At 39.7% G+C, this 20517-nt stretch overlaps 2 protein-coding genes across 3 annotated transcripts; both read left to right on the forward strand.

The window, feature by feature from the left end:
* Window positions 1-598: 598 nt before the first annotated feature.
* aars2 (alanyl-tRNA synthetase 2, mitochondrial (putative)) lies at window positions 599-9687 on the forward strand. Of its 2 annotated transcripts, XM_039694910.2 has the most exons (22): window positions 599-880; window positions 1207-1395; window positions 1819-1964; window positions 2045-2236; window positions 3011-3155; window positions 3248-3393; window positions 3469-3577; window positions 3659-3697; window positions 4354-4468; window positions 4739-4866; window positions 4957-5101; window positions 6090-6259; window positions 6337-6450; window positions 6537-6677; window positions 6754-6891; window positions 7606-7709; window positions 8389-8497; window positions 8568-8693; window positions 8783-8893; window positions 8961-9044; window positions 9121-9234; window positions 9315-9687. In XM_039694910.2, the coding sequence occupies exons 1-22, from the start codon at window positions 623-625 to the stop codon at window positions 9495-9497; spliced, it is 3006 nt and encodes a 1001-aa protein (XP_039550844.2). In that variant the 5' UTR covers window positions 599-622; the 3' UTR covers window positions 9498-9687. The 2 variants fall into 2 exon arrangements, with proteins under 2 accessions (XP_039550844.2, XP_039550845.2); XM_039694911.2 differs by lacking the exon at window positions 599-880 and having other exon boundaries at window positions 1262-1400.
* Window positions 9688-15711: 6024 nt separating this feature from the next.
* On the forward strand, window positions 15712-17846 carry LOC120495466 (beta-1,3-galactosyltransferase 5-like). Its single transcript, XM_089119138.1, has 2 exons — window positions 15712-15890; window positions 16739-17846. The coding sequence occupies exons 1-2, from the start codon at window positions 15712-15714 to the stop codon at window positions 17844-17846; spliced, it is 1287 nt and encodes a 428-aa protein (XP_088975264.1).
* Window positions 17847-20517: the final 2671 nt, after the last annotated feature.

Genomic DNA, 20517 nt, shown 5'->3' on the forward strand with positions numbered 1-20517 from the left:
TCAGCAAGAATGCATTAACAGTCACGACATTTACATTACAAATCATTTCTATTACAAATGAATGCTTTTCTTGTGAATTTTCTTTCCATCAAATAACCCTGAATATATATATATATATATATATATATATATATTACATACCAAACAGTTACGCCACTTAAGTGACAACTTTTGTCTGTAACACAGTTGACAAAACAATTAATTGAATATTTATTTTCATTAAAATATTTAAAAAGTAATTTGTGCTTAAGCTTGCAAACTAATGAATTTAGAACAATATTATGGAAAGTGGAAACAACTAGATTATTTTGCAGAATTTCACACTGATTTCTTCACTTTTTTGTTGATCTGAAATGTACCTTTAATTATATAATCACCCTGAATTAGTAAATATAATTGTTTTATACATTTAGAATATTACACAAATCACATGTTTAAGATTAATATTTTATCTTAATGATAATTCATATTTTTTCTGAACATTATAATAATAATATAATGTATGTACATAACATTTTTATATATATTTTGAATGTATTTCTTCATTGTCATGTTTAGCTTCAGTTTCATTTCATTCTCGTCGCTGATTGGACGCTGCCGTTTGACGCTAGGACTCGGCAAGATGGCTGCGCGCATAGTGTTGGGGAAACAGCTCCACTGTGCACTTTCAAATATAAAATTATGCACTGTATTGACGGGAATAAGAACGTGCTCTGTCTTGTCCAAATCAACATCTCATGAAGAATTCACATCTAAAAAAGTACGGCAGAAGTTTATCGACTTTTTCAAGGAAGGTTATGAACACCGAGTGGTGCCGTCCTCCTCCGTGCGTCCGAGAGGAGACCCGAGTCTTCTGTTCGTCAATGCAGGAATGAACCAGGTAACTTACGCAAAACCAATAACGATACATGCAAGATATTAAACGTATAAAACCGATCAGCCATGTCAAAGTGCAATGGCACTGCTATGTTTTTTGGACACGTATCATGGTAATGCTGTAAGGAAAATGTTGGTTGTTTACTCTTTAAAAAACATATAATAAACAAATAAAGCAAAAACAAAATAGATTAATAATATAAACTTTAAAGTTATTTATTATATATTTATAATATTAAAAGAGTGCATTTTTTTTTTTAAATTGTGGTTTAAGTGTTTTTGGGGCCGTTGTCTTCTGTAATGTAATGGTCTCTGACTATTGTCCCAAAGTTTAAGCCAATTCTCCTTGGCTGTGCGGACCCCCGCAGTGAGATGGCATCATACAGGCGGGTGGTGAACAGTCAGAAGTGTGTCCGCGCTGGAGGCAAACACAACGACCTGGAGGATGTGGGGAAAGACCTGTACCATCACACCTTCTTCGAGATGCTGGGGAACTGGTCGTTTGGTGATTACTTCAAGGTTTGGTAAATAATTTCGTTCTTTTAATTAGGATTTTTTTTCTTCTTCTTTGTGACATCAGGACATTTTACGACACTAAAAAATATCAAAATAAATTTCATGAATATGTTCATGCAAGAAGTTTATTCAAGATGTTACGTGGGAAAATATACAAGATGGGGGAAAAACTAGGCATTTTCTCTCAAAACTATTGAGGTCACAGAGAAACTTGTGTTCTTTCTCAAAACCATCACGATCCCAGAGAAAAAGCCTGACAAAGTTTCTCAGGGGACGCAAAAGTTTTGAGAGTGAATGCAAATGCATTGAAATATTTTTTTTCCAGCCATCTCATTTGTAATTTTTTCCCCATCCATCACTATATACAATTATGGGCTCTGTAGCATTTTCATGTTTTTTTGATTAAATGAATGATTCACAATCCAGGTGGAAGCCTGTGCAATGGCCTGGCGTCTTTTAACGGAAGAGTATGGCATTCCTGCAGAGCGCTTGTATATCTCGTACTTCTCTGGGGACGTGGCCAATGGTCTCCCTGCTGATGAGGAAACGCGGCAAATATGGCTCAGCATAGGGTACGTTCAAAGCAGTGCAAACCAAAATTGCTTAGTTTACCGTTGGAGATTCACTGGATTGTTTTGACATTTCCACGCAGAGTGCAGCCGGATCACGTGTTGCCGTTTGGAATGAAGGATAATTTCTGGGAAATGGGCGAGACTGGTCCGTGTGGCCCCTGCACCGAGATTCACTACGATCATGTTGGGAATCGGAACGCCACCTCGCTGGTCAATGCGGACAGTCCGGATGTGGTGGAAATCTGGAATCTAGTTTTTATGCAGTATAACAGGTTAGAAACGTCACTTCCAGTGTTATTTTACACGCACACACATATATATATTATTAGGGCTGTCAAACGATTAATTGCATCCAGAATAAAAGTTTGTGTTCACATAATATATGTGGGTGAACGGTGTATAATTATTTTATGTATATATATATATATATATATATATATATATATATAAAAAATACACACACATGCTTGTATATATTAAAGAAATATTTTGCTGTATATGCTGTGTATATATATATATATATAAATATATATATATATAGAAATATTTTATATATATAAATAATATTTTTTTCTTAAATATACATGCATGTGTGTGTATTTATATACAAAATAATTATACAGTTCACCCACATATATTATGTAAACACATGTATATATACTGTACATATATATGTAAACTTTTATTTTGAATACGATTAATCGTGATTAATTCACTCTATTAATACTAACGATTAATTCAATCTGAAGATATGATCAAAATTATAATAAACATACTTTTTTGGTTTAGTTTATTTTTATTTAGGTTTTAGTTGTTTTTTTTTTCCAGTTAGTAATTTTAGTACTTCCTTCAGTTAGTTGCCATGGCAACATTTCCAAATGTTTTTTTTTAATCTAATATTTATAATTTATTTCTGCTATTTTTTTTTTAAATTAACAAAAATGATTAACAATTTTTTCCTTCCTGTTGCCTCCATTTATTTGTGGAATAATATGTTAATAACACACATTGTGAGGATTTGAAAATGGACTCTCTTTATGCTATAGGGAGGGCAATGGTAGCCTGCGAGCTCTGCCCCAGTGCAGCGTGGATACTGGGATGGGTTTAGAGCGACTGGTGACCGTACTGCAGGGAAAACACTCCAACTATGACACAGATCTTTTCACACCTCTATTGTCCGCCATCCACCAGGTCTCTTCTCTAACCTTCATTTAACGTTTTAAAAGAATAATATTCCAGGTTCAATATAAATGAAGCCACATTATCTCTGTCTGTGCATGTAGTGCTCTAAGGCTCCTGCATATCAGGGCAGAACTGGAGAGGCCGATGCGGGTCAGGTGGACATGGCCTATAGGGTCGTGGCGGACCACATTCGAACAATCTGCGTGTGTATCGCTGACGGAATTTATCCAGGCATGACAGGCGCTGAGTGAGTTTGACTTCATGGAAGTATGCAGGGTAATTTAACACGTACAATTTCTGAAATATGCCGTCTTTGTGATAGGCTGGTGTTGAGACGTATATTGAGACGCGCCGTAAGGTTTTCTACAGAAGTGCTGCAGGCCCCCGAGGGTACGCTAGCAAGCCTGGTGCCTACTGTAGCTCATATACTGGTGAGATGCCCATCAGTTTATTACTGTCATCACTGCATCATGTCTTAAGTTTCATATTCCCTCTCGCTTCCCTTTTCTTAGGGTGATGCTTATCCTGAGCTGAACACTGAGTCTGAGAGGGTGAGCATGTTACAAAACACCTTAGTATTTCGTTTCTTACAAAAATATATACTAATGCGATACTTTTTTATTTTATTTAGCAAGGATGAATTAAATTGTTTAAAATTGACAGGAAAGATACTTTCTATCTTTGCATATTAGACTGATTTCTGACGGATCATGTGACACTGAAGACTGGAATGATGCTGAAAACGTTGCTTTGCATTGCAAAAATAAATTACATTCTAAAATATATTAAAGTAGAAAACAGTTATTTTGAATTGTAATAATATTTCACAATATTACTGTTTATCTGTATTTTTTTATCTAATAAATGCAGCCTTGGTGAACGGTAGTGTATTGCCATGTTCTAAAAAGCAATTCAAGTGAATCTTTAAAAACACGAATAATTTAATAACACTGTTAAATGTAATATTAAACAAATCTCAAAATGATGCTTAAATTTATTTGTAGCATTTGAAACAATATCAGCCGTAATATGAAAATAGTTAATGGTTTATCTGCATTAGCCTCAATTTTAATATTTGCGAATCCGTAATTCTGTGTTTATAGTATATATCAGTATACCGTGTCTTTTTTCAATTTAGAAAACCTGCCATGAATTATGTTTTCTACCCATGATATATTTGTAAAACAGTTGCGTTCTTCCTCTGTAGATCATTGATCTCATTAATCAAAATGAAGCCCAGTTCCTGTCATCGCTAAGGCAGGGCAGGAGGGTGATTGACAGGACTCTCAGCAATATGGACGAAGACTCTGCTGTTTTTCCAGGTAAACCCACAAAGTGGTGTAATTCGCTTTATTCCCTTTATTATCTGTGCAGGCTCTGTAATAATAAGTGCATTTCATGGAAACTTTTATCCCAATCAATTTGTTGTTCACGGGCATAATGATAACTGCAATGTCTCTTGTAGGATTTAAACCAGCCCTGATCTTTAACAACCACACACTACCCTATTTTCAGTGAATAGCACATGCATGAATATTTATTTCTGTGTCTTTGATTTGTTCTACTCTTATTGTGTTGTATCTATTAATCAGCCTCGGTTGCCTGGTCGCTACATCGTAACCTAGGCTTCCCTCTCGATCTCATTGACCTGATGCTGGAGGAGAGGGGCAAAATGGTTGATAAAAAAGAAATGGAGGTTCTTGAAGATGAATATGAGAAGGTACTGGTATTAGCAACTGCCTTTCTTGATTTATTGATTTATCTGTTATTGTGGGTATATGGACTAACTTGTTATTTGTTGTTTTCTCAGTTGAGGTTTCAGTCAGAGGAGGATGATGGAGATAGGGTGGACCAGTTGGATATTCATAGCCTGGCGGAGCTTCAAAGCCGAGGAGCTCCTCACACGGATGACTCCCTGAAATACTGTTACAGTCTGGGGTCCGATGGACAATATGGTACTGGAGGGTTAAAAGATTTTTGTGTAAGAGTTTGTAAGGCAGTTAAAGGAGTAGTTCTCTTTTAAAAAAAAAAATGTTTGCTGATAATTTACTCACCCCCATGTCATCCAAGATATCCATGTCTTTCTTTCTTCAGTCGAAAAGAAATGAAGGTTTTTGATGAAAACATTCCAGGATTCTTCTCCATATAATGGATTTCAGTGGGAACCAAACGGTTCAAGGTCCAAAAGACAGTTTCAGTGCAAAATTCCAGACGATGAATAAGTGTCTTATCAATCGAAACGATCGCACATTGGTTCATTTCGTTCGTTGAATGAACCAAATGCCACGAAAAAAGATTAGTTCATTTTGATAAACGAGTTAGAACAGGAGAGTTATTATGGAGTAATATGATTTATTGCCTGTCGCTTTATTAAATCACACCAGGTTGGGACACTGTATAGACCATTTTGCAAGATGTAAACACTGGTCCAGAAGCACTTCCTGTTTCAGTTTTTTAACACTACACAAAAGCTGGGATGAAATACAACCAACAGAACATGTTGGAACACAGAATCAAAAAGTTAAACAACATCTTTAAGATGTTTTCTTTACCTGTGAAATAAAGAAAACAGTTACAAACTGAAACAGGAAGTGTTTCTGGACCAGTGTTGTTTACATCTAGCAAAATGCAGACATCCCAAGTCTCCCGGAAGTCTCCCGCATATTGATAGCGTCTCCCTGATGCCCGCAAATTAGTTCAAATCTCCCGGAATCTAGAGCGAGACATACTGCGCGCATAACATACACAGCGCGCTGCGCGTGCACTGTACAGAGGGAGAGACTTTGCGAGTGTGCCTCGCGAACACGAAAGTTAGCCCTCCCTCCCACCCCCATAATCCTGTTACTGAAATATACCTCCCGGAAATGAATTCTTGCAGGTTGGGATAACTGAAAATGGTCTATAAGACTAAACAATGACCCTGACTCTTTTCCTCTCTCTCAGTGTTTGAGCCTTGCAGAGCATCAGTCCTGGCACTCTACTGTGAGGGGTCTTTGGTTTCAGAGGTGCGTGAGGGTCAGCGCTGTGGTGTGATTTTGGACCGGACCAGCTTTTATGCAGAGCAGGGAGGGCAGGCGCACGACCAGGGTTACTTTACCAAGGATGGATTACAGGTTATTGATCACATCCCATATCATCTCATTTGACAAGATGACAAGATTAACTTACCATTTGCAGTTATGTTTTTCAGGATGTGCTGTTCCCTGTGAATTGTGTCCGTCTGGCTGGGGGTTACGTGGTACATCAAGTCACGGCAGCAGAGACTTTGAGAACTGGAGACCAAGTGCATCTTCATGTGGATGAGGTGGGAGAAGTAGGAGTTAAAGTACCATCAGACATGGTAACGCATCATGCAAATACCTATGGTAAGTGTTGCGTTTCCAACTGTAGGCTCGGCGTCTGGGCTGCATGGTGAACCACACTGCCACACACGTGTTAAACTTCGCCCTGCGAGAGCTGCTTGGTCCCTCTGTTAGACAGCGAGGGTCACACTGCACTGCCACCCGCCTCCGATTCGACTTCAGTGTGAAGGTACAGTGGCTGTGTGGCTGGCTCAGGGATTTAATGATTTCCAAACTGGCTAATACATGTATTTGATTGTATAAAGGGCTCCCTTAGTGTATCTGAGCTACAGCAAGTTGAGGAGTTGGTCCAGGGCATCATCCATCAAAATGCAGAGGTGCACATAGAAGAGGTCCCTCTGTCCAGAGCTAAACTGATTCCAGGTCTGAGAACTATAGATGAGGTAAATAAGGATGGCTTGATTCCCACTTTTCCAATGTCAATCCAATGCCAGAATCTTTTATTGCGCAAAACAATTGGTGTATCCCTGAATTGAAAATGTCATTAGACAGCTGCAGGTGAGAGAATGGTTTCTGTGAACTTAATTATATGGTCTATTCCTCAAGTAAAGCTATCAAATGTCTTAAACGCCTGGAATATAGTGCATGACATTGACATCATTTATGGTGCTTTCAAAATACTTTTTTCGAGCTTTACAGTATTAACCATTACGCACAGTATCAGATTTTGACCAGTCCTATCTGACCTACTCCTGATCTGACAAAAAAAAACCCTCAACAGATTAACAGATTGGCACATCCCTAGAGGTAGCAAATGTATTTCAAAGGTATAAGACAGGGGTGTCCAATTCTGCTTCTGGAGAGCAAACGTCCTGCCTCAACACATTTGCCTGGAAGATTCTAGTGATCCTGAAGAACTTGCTTAGCTGGTTCAGGTGTGTTTAAGAGAGAAACACCGAAGCATAGTGGCCCTCCAGAAGCAGGATTGGACAGCCCAGATGTAAGTTAATAGGTAAGCCCAGATGTAAGTTAATGTAACTATGGCTTTCCTCAACAGAACTTTCTATTCTTTGGTGGTAATGGGGCCAGAACTTTGGCCCCACACCTTGTTGATGGAAACTGGGGTATATGTAAGGTGTTGACCATGTTTGTTTCAGGTGTATCCGGATCCAGTGCGAGTGGTGTCCGTGGCTATGCCTATTTCAGATCTGCTTACCTCAAACAATGCTAGACATGCTTCAGTGGAGTTTTGCTGTGGCACGTAAGGTTCTTCTGAAACTGCTGGAACTCTTTGGACCAGGGGTTAGCCATCCCGGCTCCTGAAGGGCTGCTACTTCCTGCAGACTTCAATTCCAACTTTTCACCTGCATGTTATTTTCAAATAATCTTGAACACCTTGATTGGCTGGTTCAGATGTGCCATGTATAGGATTGGATTTTAAAGTCTTACCAGTTTGAACTTCTGATATGTTTTCCAGTCACACAGCTCATAGCGTTGCACTTAACCTGTCAAAAAACAGAAGGTTTACATAAACACAATCAGTTATGCCTCAAGTGAATGTGAACAGCTGGGAACGAAATCGCATGTAGTTGAGAATATTGCATCTGTGCATTAAGTGACTGTAGCCTAATAATCCTAATGCTTTCCCCCGGTTTCAAAGACAAGGCTTAAGATAGTCCCAGACTAAAATGTAATTTAATCTAAGCCCTGTTTGCGAAACTGGGCCTTTTTTTTTTGTAATCTATCTTATTCTTTCATGTTCTTTCATCTTGTTGGCCTAAATGTTTTAAATGCGGAAATTAGTTTGACTATTGTTAAGTAACTTGAAAAAATGGTCTTAGAATCCAACAAAATCGTGTCTGAAAAGAATTGCGATATGGTATTTTGCCATGTCACCCATCTCTAAGCCAAGCTCACCGATATGTTGTTGCTTTTATCAGGCATTTATTGAGGACGGAAGCAATTGGAGACTTCGTCATCGTGTCTGAACGACAGATGGTGAAAGGCATTAGCCGTATCATAGCCGTTACTGGAGATGACGCCAAAAAGGTTCGAAAAACGACTTCTACCATTGGGCAGCAGTTCAGTTTCTGTGAAGCTAACTGTTCTTGTGACACAGGCTCGTGAGGCGGGCCAAGCCATGCTGGAGGAGTTGGAGTCTTTGGTGGCACGGATAGAAGTTGCAAGCGTCCCGTCTATATCAGCAGCTCAGAAACTCTCCAAAGAGATCGGCCTCCTAATGAATGTGCGTAACTCCATAACCTCTCGTCTTCATTGGAAAGTCAGTTCATGATGTATGAATTTCGTTTGTCTATATCGTGTTATGTGTTTTAGGTGGTTGATAACACACCTGTCCCACAATGGCAGAGACGAGAGATGCAGACTCGCCTGAAAGCGATGCAGAAGAGCAGCAACACCGCCATCAGAAAATTGGAGATCACGGAGGTAGAAACGTCTATAGGTGATCTAGTTGTTGATTTGGGCATATGGTTTATGGTTTCTTCTGCTTTAGGCTGCCTTGAAAGCCAAAGAGCTGCTGGACAAACACTCTAATAAAACTGTGCTGGTGGACTTGATCCAGGCGGACTCGATATCGGTATGTTTTGTGGTAATCTTTGACGATTATTTTTGTATCAAATGTTTACATTAGGTATGCATGTTTTCGTGTTTAGGTGCTGATGAAGACTGTGCTCAAGCTGAGCAAGAGCAGTCCAAATTCCCAGGTCATGTTGTTTGCTCACCTGCAGCAGTCAGGGAAGGTGCTTTTTGCCTGCCAAGTACCCAAGGTACAGCACACACAAAAAAAAATTACACAATTACAGTATAACCTCACAGGTGTGAGATTGCTTTCATTCTGTCTTCTAAGGGCTCTGCTGCTGGTTCAGCGATCGAATGGGCTCTTCATGTGTGCGCACGCTTGGAAGGAAATGCAGATGGCTCAAATGAGGTTGCTAAAGGTGTGGGAAATGCAACCAAAATCTCAGATGTTACAGAGGTCCTACAGTGGGCTGAAGAATTTGCTCACAACCAAATCAGAAATGCATCATGACCAAAATAATCTTGGATAATCATTGATACAGTATCAGCGTACCACAAAATGCTTCCTCAAAATTAGCACATTTTTACCCTGTTCCTTTGTTTTAAAAGGGTAGGGCATATATTATATATTATGAATAAATAATTAATGCGTCTGTGTCAGTAATATAATCATAGATGAAATAAAAGCATTGTTCATTGTGTCAGAGTGCCGCCCTGCTGGCTAGAATCTTCTATTATTCTTCATCGGAGAATCACAGTATTCTGTCACCAAAGGGAAACAATATATATATATATATATATATATATATATATATATATATATATATATATACATTTAGTGGAATGTGGAAAACTTTTTTACAGGGTTCCCACGGGTCCTTGAAATCCTTAAAAGTTTATGAATCTGAAAAAAAATATTCAAGGCCCTGCAAAGTTTTTGAAAATAAACATTCATAGATATAGGTCCTTGAAAGTGCTTAAATTTGTTTTGTTTTATATACTAGTTTGCTTGATTTACATTAGTTACATGCATTTACGCTTTACGTTAAGTGTTTTCTGCGTGAGGTACTTTGTGTTGTATGTTGCCATGACATTTACGTGTGCACAAAATGGTACGATGGAACCTCAATGTTATTTGTTGGACAACAGATGTGTCCCACATTAAGTCTTTGAATTTGAGGGTATTGAATCTGGAAAGTCCTTGAATTTAAAGTTAACCCAGGTGTGGGAACCCTGTTTTTAGTAAAACATCATCAGTTATATAGTACACAATCTCAAATCAAGAAAAGTTGGAACATTTTGTAAAATGCAATACAATCAAGAATCCAGGACAAAAGTGTAAAGTAATGATTCCCAGTGATTTCACTGGACAACTTAATTGTATTCTGTGAGTATAAACAAATTTAGATTTTGATGGCTGCTACACACAAAAAAAGTGGTGAATCACTATAAAAGTGCAATAACTTTCTTCACGCTAGAATTCTTCTAAAAAGTCATTGTGAAAGTTGCAATAGAGGACTACTCACCCCATTTTCATCTCTGCATCCAATGGCTGCTACATGCCAGATATGTGCTGGTCCCATTGACCCCCTCGACCTTCACCAGTACTGTCACCTGCCTGGGCCTTACCCACGCCGAGGCGCCACTGACGTACGGCACGTGTGCCCACTGTCGAGGTGCCAGTGCGCGCCCTCAGAGGCAGAAAAGCAGGCAACAGCGGGGATGTGGCCAACTGCTGCCAGCTGGTGGGCCCTCCCTCGCCCGAAGATGAGTTTGACGTGGTCAGCTTTGGGGATGCAAGCTCATGCCGCGACAAAAAAAATGTCCTTCTTAGCTGGCGGGAAGACTCCATATTGCTCTCGCCATAGGAAAAGGAGGAAGAGGAGCTTGTTTAGGTCCTCGGCAAAGCCATCACATCTCACTTGGAACACTCCGGACGAGCCTGTGGAAAGTAAGCTGGACTGGTAGTTCCTCAAGTCGAGCTGCCGCTAGACCACAATTGAGAAGAACCCAAGAAACTTCTTCCCGGACGATTTTTTTTTTTTTTACCAAATTATTAACCAATTCTTTCCAGAAATAATGTTAATGCTGTATAGTTGTGCTAACGGTAAAGGCCTTGGTTCAGTCCAAAATGGCGACATCAGCGCCATTTAGCAATTGTTGTCAAAACTGCAATGAAGTTTCGCCTCTTGGTACTTCTATACTCTTTGCCGTAGTTTTTGACAAGCGTCCTTGACAGGGCAGCCAGAGCTTCTTTGCCTCTCAAGTCAGCGGCGGTGTGAACGTACAAACAGAATTGTTCTCATATATAATAGTTTCATGGAAGACAATGGGGTTATTAAAAATGTATGACTCATCCTCACTTGAATCAGAAGTTCTGGTTAAAAAAAAAAAACAGAAAAGAAACTTGAACTATTGATGTTAAGTAATAGTTCATCAAACATAAATAGTCACCATAAAAACATGAAATTTGTGGAAAGTTCCTCTTATAATACTATTGAAGGAGATTCAGTTACATCACAAATTCAGTCATCCCGATGCACAGCTCCACCCAGCAAACAACTAATTATAAAAAGATGAACTATTCAAAAAACCTGATGCATGTTACGGAAGTTCATTTACATGCAGTCAGGACATTTGGAAGCATGTGGAACAGGTATGGCCCTTTTTTTATTTGCTGTTTATGTGCTTTTCATTCGTGCTATAAAATCAACACTTTAATGAACATCATGCAGTAGCCTAACTTACTTCCATAATAGCCAAAACAATTATGAGTAAATATGAGGTTTTAATTTGTCATATTTGATCCTTTATACTTATACTGATCTATGCATTAGTGTTTATATTTCCTTGTAATACCCTAGCATTTTCAGTTTTTAAAAACTCTTTAATGCATGAATTGAAAAAAAAAAATTGGTATCTTATATGCGATGGTCCGTGTAATGCACAATTCAAATTTTTAGACCATGCAATGCAAATATGAAAAATGGAAACCAGACATCCATTTTTTTCCAGTTACATCATCAATGGATAGTTGCATTTGTCTCCCTTTTTCAATTTTACTTGTGTTAAATTTTGACTTCAGAAACACACATTTGAATAAATGAAAATACATGTTTAACCCAAAGGACAGTTTTTATTGATAATAACTGAACTGTTAGCCCTTGCTGTAAAAAAGGGGCCAAATTCTGACAGTATCAAACCATTTTCCATTAAAAAATGTTGCTAGTATTTAGGCTACTGTAAATAAGGTCTGCGGTTGCACCAAACGCGAATAGAGCGTCAAATTCGCGCCTAGCACGTCTAGTTGGGCATGAACATTTTGAATGCTTTCGTAAAAAGCAAACGTTTGAAGCGCAATTGACACGCGTCGGCGAATACGCGTCTTGTGGGAGAGGCAAGTGCTATGTTGATCGAGCATTCATCGAGAGTCACCGCAATGTATTTGCTCTGTAGAGCAGAACAGCAGCGCATGGGTCAACAACACGTACTTGCGTCCACCAGACCTGGAGAACCAGTTTGCCGAGTTTCACCATTTGCTCACTTCGGGACCTGCGTGACGGCCGCTTTCAGCAGTAGGCTACTTCCGCCTGTCCCACGCTCAGTTTGATGGTCTGTTGTCCCGCATCGGAGCGAGGATTACCCTAGCCCTCATCCACCTTATATCTGTCATTTATTTTTGTTTTCACGAAAAATGAAACCAGCCTCCAAAAGTCATTAATCTGAGATTTTTCTCGCTCACACAACAAGAACTATGTTCTTATGCACTTTAGTAGTTGTCTTTACATTCGAATAATAATTTATATAATTTATATAATAATAAGAATTTACATAAATCTAGATATGGAATAAAAAAGCATTACAAAATGAATATGTCTCATTCATACCCGCTCTCTGATCTTTATAGGCTACATGGATGGGCTATATATATGGATAGGCTATTTCTAGTTCTGATTTGCAAATGGGCTTACTGCACTAATAATTTGATTTTATTATTTATTTTATTACTAATTATTTGTAAACAATTTATGAAACACTGTTTTAATGGAAAATGGTTTGATATTGTCTGAATTCTGCCCTTTTTTACAGCAAGAGTTGACACACAGGACGAGATTTTTCACCCAAAGTGACAGTTTTTATTGAAGTGAATTGATTGAAGTTTTTAATGAGTGACAGTGTAAGTTGCATCAATGAAATGACAGTAAAGTTAGTCCACGGCCACACCCCTGTGCTAATGGTACTGCCCACGGCGCAAATTACAAGACGAAAATTGAAAAATCAGTTAGATTTCATTTATTCAAATGTTTGTTTCTGAAGTCACAATTTAGCACAAGTAAAATTGAAAAAAAGGGAGGAAAAGGCAACTATTCGTTGATAATGTAATTGGTAAAACAAAAAAAAATGAATTTCTGGTTTCCATTTTTGTATTTGCGTTATATGGTCCGAAAATTGAATTGAGAAGCGTTACACGGACCTAGGATTATAGTCTTTATTAACTTTTTAAATAAGATTTAAAATTCCCTTAAGTTAATTGTGTGCTTCTGTCATGTTTTTTAGTTTCTGTTTTCTGTATTTTAACTTTATCTCAACTTTTCAATCACATTTTTTTTAAAAATAGTTTTAGTCATAGTTAACAACAAGTGGAAACAAACAGTGGCTGAGTCCATACCAACTATGCACTACTGACCAAAGTGCATGAAGGTAAAGATGAAAATCTCAGTTACAAATGTAAACCTCGTTCCCTGAGTAGGGAACAGAGACATCACATTGTATGATGACGAATGGGGTTTCGCTTAGGAAGCCTCTTTCTATACTTCGAGTATAGAAAAGGAGCCAATGGCAAAGAAGATGCCATGGGTCTGCGGAATTTCTGAGGAGGAGCCGAGATTGAACTCAGGCAATCCCCGCGGTATAGCGGAAATTGGCAGGAAGACAACAAAATGGAATGTCTCAGTTACGGATGTAAACCTCATTCCCTTTCGTTGTCACTCCGAGTTCCTTCGGATGATGACGAATGGGGTTACTAGTCTAATCACGCCACCTTCACAGCTGTCTTCCAGCTGTGTGCCCTGCTAGCACGGACGAAGGACTCCTATTTAGACGGGACGCACCTAGCCAACACGCAGGCAATAGACATTGGCGTCAACGTCAGCAGTGCTGGAGGAACTCAGGGCTTTCGGAGAAGCTCTCCTGAGGAAAATATTGCACATATTCAGTCCGTGGAGTGGAATGGCGAGCAAGCAAAGACACCTGAGCGGGTCCGCTACTAGCTGGCTCCACTTGGAAATTGTAGAATCTGGCAAATGTGTTGGGTGGCGCCCAGCCTGCAGCTCTGCAGATGTCTGTTTGCAAGGCGCCATGCGCTAGACCCCAAGAGGATGCCACATTCCGGGTGGAGTGGGCAGTCACACCAAGGGGGCACAGTCGACCTTGCTGCTGGTATGCCAAAGCAACGGCGTCCACTATCCAGTGAGACAGCCTCTGCTTGGAAAGTGCCTTTCCCTTCAGCTTCCCACTAGAGTCCTGCGCGGGACTGTTTTCTTCATCCCGCTCCTGCCCGCGCCCGCCGAATTTCTGACCATTACCGCCCGCTCCCGCAACGTATGTGTTCCGCTCCCGCCCGCACCCGCAAAATGTATGTCCACTCCCGCCCGCACCCGCAAAACTGAGAATTTATTCCCGCACAATAATAGAGATGCATTGATTTTGTGTCTTCTCCCGTCCCGCAGGAAAAAGAACACTTATTTGTATTGCTATTATTAAAGAGATTCATGGGGTTGTTTGTTTCGTTTCCCTGGCCCGCATGTATTCTGATGCACTGATCAGGAAGATGAATCCTGGCTATCGTTCGGGGACATTTAAAATGCTTAGGCTACCGTGCGTTTCTCAAGTACTTTGATTTTGGCTATTGTATTCCGTCAGGCTTGATAATAATGTAATTATTGTAAATGAACAGAAAGCAAGTCTGAAAGCAGCTACTGTAGCTTGTGAGAACACAGAAAGACAAAACACAATACATCCAAATATAATTTCATTTTTATCAAAACCTTTTAAACCTTTTTTTTAACATTTATCAAGCACCATCACAGGGCACATAAAAATAGACTGCTTTGCAAAAAAAAAAAAAAAATATATATATATATATATATATATATTTTTTTTGCAAAGCAGTCTATTTTTATGTGCCCTGTGATGGTGCTTGATAAATGTTAAAAAAAGGTTTAAAAGGTTTTGATAAAAATGAAATGTATTTGTATTAAATAAATGTATAAATGTATTTATATATAAATACAATAGGCTATAGACGAGTATTTTTGCACATTTGTCACAATAAATAAAGTCCAGTTCCTTTCCGTCTTTGTCACAGACAATTGAGAAACTTCTCCAAATGTCAGACTTGCCTTTCTTAGTTTTTGTGCTGAAAATACCTCTTTCGAGGTTATTTTCCACGTCATTTATTGACATTTTCTCATTCTCCATCATGTGAAGGCTACGTCCTGATCCCGCAGCCGTTTTTTTTCGCCGCCCATTCCCGCCCGCATCAAAGTTCAAACCGCCCGCTCCCGCGAGATTTGCGTTGGGTCCCGCGGGACCCGGCGGGACCCAATCCCAATGCAGCCCTCTACTTCCCACCATAACAGAATGGTCTGAGGTCCTGAAACACTGTGTTCTGTCTACATAGGTGCGGAGAGCATTTACTGGACAGAGCAGTGCTACGGCTGGGTATGTCTCCTCCAGGGGCAGCACTTGCACCTCCCCTCTTTTTGGAGGCCAATGCAACCAGGAGTGCTGTCTTCATAGACAGGAACTTCACACCACTAATTGCAAAGGCTCAAAGGGAGCACTCTGCAAGGCAGTTAGAGCCACCGAGAGGTCCCATGAGGGAAGAAGAGGAGGGTGAGGAGTATTCAGTCTCCTCACTCCTCTCAGGAACCGGACGATCATGTAGTGCTTCCCTACAGACTTACCTTCCACTGTATCATGGTGTGCGGCAATAGCAGCAACGTGTGCTTTGAGGGTGGAGGGAGACAGCCTTCGCTCCGAAGAGGTTCCACTTCAACGCGTAGGCATGTCATGTGGACAACGCTCTAGCGGAAGTGATAGTAACCACCACCACTGGTGGTAGGGTACTCAAACCTGCCTCAAGGGCACTCAAAGGGTGCCCCGTCCCTGAGAAAAGAGGTCCTTCCTCAGAGGAATTGGTCAGGGAGGTGCATTCACGAGGAGTACAAGTTCGGAGAATCAGGTCTGGATGGGCCAGTGTGGCGCAATCAAAATGACCTTCTCCTTGTCCTCCCTGACTTTGCATATATTTGTGGCCCCATGGCCAGCTGTGTGCCAATGCATCCATCCATGAATAATACAGGGTGCAATGGGTCGAGTTGTGAGAGGCAAACAGATCTATCTGTGAAAGTCAGGCACGGTCACTTTTGTACAGCTATTCATGAGATGGATCGGCTTCAAACCATATTTGAATGTCAAATACGGTACAGACAAATGGTAATTTGTATGTGTTTGATATTAATACCAACAGCAAACAGTGCGATCTTTTATGATCAAATTATGGTATAATGGTGTTATTGTCACTGGCAGTGTGTGTCTGGCACTTAAACTTACTCAGGTTTCGCTGAGTTGCATGGAAAAAATAAATGTAGTGCAACTCAATCTTTTGATATGATTAGGATTGATTGTGGCAAAAACTAATCATTGAGATCATTGAATATTTTAATGTTTCTCTTTCTCCTTCTTCAGATGCGGTTTGACTCCAGATAAAGCTTTAACGTGTCCAACAAGATTCATTCTGATGCTCACTATTACATTATCATTGTCTACTATGGCTTATATCTATTTCTCTCTCAAGCAAGTTACACACCATCACAAAATGTTTAATGTTGTAAATCAGACTCAGGCCTATACTAAGGGGTTGTCTGGCAAACTTTTTTTCTGGAAAATCAAGCAAACACCTACAGCTCTGAACAAACCCACTGCATCCATTAGCACCAAACCCATTTCAGTGCATTATCATATAGCTCATCCAAGCAACTATCATTACATTCTGGATGAACCTGATAAATGTCAGCAGAGTCCGTTCCTGGTCTTGATGGTCCCCGTGGCGCCCCATCAGGTAGAAGCTCGAAACGCCATCCGGAGCACGTGGGGGAATGAGAGCACAGTCCAGGGAAAAGCAGTGATGACTCTCTTCTTGGTGGGTTTGACTGGAGGATCCGACTCTGAAAAAGCTCAACAGCAGCTGGAGGAAGAGAGCCGACAACACGGAGACTTACTGCAGAGCAACTTTGTGGACTCGTACTTCAACCTGACCATAAAGACGATGGTGATCATGGACTGGTTGGCCACTCGATGCCCTCAAGCCAATTTCAGTATGAAGGTCGATTCTGACATGTACTTAAACATGGAAAACTTGATGACTCTTCTATTGGCACCCAACACACCCCGACAGAACTACATCACTGGTTTTTTGATGTTGAACCAGCATGTCATTAGAAACAAAAAATCTAAATATTACGTCACAGAGGAGCTATACCCCGAAACGAAATACCCCACATATGTGCTGGGAGTGGGATATGTTTTCTCCAATGACCTTCCCAAAAAAATAGTTGAGGCTTCAAAGGACGTTAATCCCTTTAACATAGAGGACGCATATGTAGGCACTTGTCTAAAACGGTTGGGCATTAAACCCTCACGCGCACCAGATCCTTCTCAGTTTCGGACTTTTATGAAGGATTCTGAAACTCACAACCTTTCCAAGGTCATTACAACAATTGCGAGGTCACCGAAGCAGATAATAGAGTTCTGGCAAAGTGTAGTAAAAAATATCCCACTGACATTTTTGTCTTGATACTGTGATACTTGATACTGTCTTGTTAAATTTTATTTACAAATTATAAACATGCACAATTTAAAGTGGTGAATTCAAGTCATTACGTGTTGCAATGTCAAGGTATTTTTGTATAAATTTACACAAAAGGGGCCGTATCCACAAACAATTTTATCTTACCACTAATTTCCGTGAACCGATTGATCCAGAACAGTTCTGGATTTTGGCGTTTGCTTGTACGGTGGCTCTGAATTGTCAAAACACCAATCAAAATACTTGCAAGGATGCGAAATACACAGACAATTGAACCCGATCCTAATTTTTATGAGTTTATGTTTCGGAGTTAGGTGTGTAAACGTAATTGACGTAGGCTATTTATTTTTTATTGTGCAAATATTTTGGATGAGAATTTCAGACACAGTGTGCAGACATCAGGTTAATTTTTCTGCATTGTTCGCATGCATTTTAAGAGGTGTTATGACAAATCAGAGACACTGAATACAAAAAAAAAAACATGATGCAAGGACTTTGCCAGGACACTGCCCAGATCTGGGCCGGATCTGGGCCGACACTATGCTGCTGTCTGGAGACCGTATCCCAGATAGCAAATTGGCTTTGGGCAAAAAAGTCTAACTGCACAATGTTGCCCTGAGGCAACAAAAAAAAAAACACACACAGTTTTAGTATATAAAAACAAAATAAATCTTTAAACAATCAAACATACTTATTTACATACTGATGCGCATGCATATAATATTAATATGAGGTTATTTAAAGGGGTCATATAATGCCATTTTTGTACAATTTAATATGAATCTTTAGGGTCTAAATGAAAACATTGCAAAATGATAATGAGCTTCGCTCACTCCCACCTCCGTTCTGCCAGCGTTTTGACAACACAGGTCATGAGTTTAGTGTTAGGTTAGGGTTGGGAATAGGCTGCATCCTTCACAGTCCACAGCCTTCAAAGGATGCAGCCTTCACATTGGGACAATTTTTGAATTGAGACAGCCTTCGTCGCGCCACTGTGACGCAATCAACCTTCAAATACGGCCTTCGGAGGATGCAGCCTTCGCATTGGGACACAGCTAATGTCTCAATGGTCTCAATGAGCTGCCATCACTTTAAGAGCAGATTGAGCCACTAGAGGGCGGCATCACAGCTGTACTGTCGATACAGGACTATCATTAGTAACGGGAAAGAAATGTGATGGTAATTTACGAGAGTTTTTTTTTTTTTTTTTGCAGCATTTCGTTCTCTAAACAGTGGCTAAAAACATTCAGTGTAACTAGGTTTTTAATGCCAACATAATCTTGAAAGGGTTGAAGAAAGTGTTTACTTCTCTGATCGCTAATTATCCCTAACCACACAATTGACCTTATGCACAGCTGCACTACTTACTGAACTTAAGCCAGCTCCTTGTTTCCTGTCCGCCATTATTGGCCGAACTTGATTAATTCAGGTGTGTCTGATTATTGTTGCCATGACTACTGAGCTGGATTAATCACCTGGATTTATCAATTTGTCCAATAATGACAGACAGGAAACAAGGAGCTGGCTTAAGTTCAGGGAGTAGTGCAGTTGTGCATAAAGTCAATTACATACCAACTCAGAGAACAAAATGACTATATCCTGGTATAACACATGCGTCCTGTTCCTGTTTTTGATAACAAGGCTCGTAAATGTATCTGGTTCCTTTAAACAGTTGAACAATTGTTTGAGGGATTTTTTTTTTTTACCTCAATCTGCTTTAGGCCATGTGCTCAATATGTTTTTCTTCCGCCTCCTTTATGGCTGCCTATAATTACATTGTGGTAAAATTTGATTACTCTGGTTCTGTTTTCATAAAAACTGGTTTCACCCTGTTACCTGAAACCTATTTTGCATGCTGTTGGACGTTTAATGTGAGTTTCAGGTTTGAGGGCATGATGAGTGAATAGGCTTAGGGTAGAGCAGGGCACAACGTAGCCTAATGCTTTTTGACTTTCTCAATTTGTGTAAATCTACTTAGGGTTTAGAGTATTTATTTTCCCCCACATTAATTTCACATGTCTAGTACAAGTATGTTAGCCTGGTTTAAACCAGACCATTCTCAGTTGTAACCATAGACTGTAAAAAAAAAAAAAACATATGGACAAAGCGTCTGTTACGTCACCCATAGACTTTGTGAAGAACGGCTTTGAGGCTGTTTCTGGGGGGTATGGGCGGCACCATACTGTAAAATCTTGGGAAATACAATATAGAAATGTTCAGAAAGGATACAGAGGTGGTATGATGTGTTGTCAGATCATGGCCGAGACATCAAATTCCACTAGGCGCAGCCCGTTATCAGCCGTCAATCAAAGTTAACCGCCTGTATTTATCATACATTTTATATATAAATACGATCTAAACTAACGAGTTAGAAAAAAATTTCACCCCCCTCACAGTTGTCAGGCACGAAGAACATATTGAAGATTACAATAAAAGTCCATGGGACTAAACTGTAAAAACATGAATTTATATAAGTGATATCTTGAATTTTGGCACAATTTATTATATATACAGATATGGCAACTAGTAAATACACTAAGTTTCGTATATTTAAAACAAGTGTGTTACAAGTGTGTAGCCCGCGTTATTGTGCCCTGCTCTCCCCTAACCATCATTAAAAGATGGTCTTTGTTCTTAAAAAAATGTAAATTCTAAATCA

This window comes from Pimephales promelas, chromosome 2, assembly GCF_988280905.1.
Source record: "Pimephales promelas chromosome 2, fPimPro1.hap1.1, whole genome shotgun sequence".
NCBI lineage: Eukaryota > Metazoa > Chordata > Actinopteri > Cypriniformes > Leuciscidae > Pimephales > Pimephales promelas.

Coding starts and splice junctions, on each gene's coding strand:
- aars2 (XM_039694910.2), top strand. CDS start 623: ATGGCTGCGCGCATAGTGTTGGGGAAACAGCTCCACTGTGCACTTTCA. Junction 3,156..3,247: donor TATTGTCCGCCATCCACCAG/GTCTCTTCTCTA, acceptor CTGTGCATGTAG/TGCTCTAAGGCTCCTGCATA. Junction 6,451..6,536: donor TGCATCTTCATGTGGATGAG/GTGGGAGAAGTA, acceptor TTCCAACTGTAG/GCTCGGCGTCTGGGCTGCAT.
- LOC120495466 (XM_089119138.1), top strand. CDS start 15,712: ATGTCTCCTCCAGGGGCAGCACTTGCACCTCCCCTCTTTTTGGAGGCC. Junction 15,891..16,738: donor GAAGAAGAGGAGGGTGAGGA/GTATTCAGTCTC, acceptor CTCCTTCTTCAG/ATGCGGTTTGACTCCAGATA.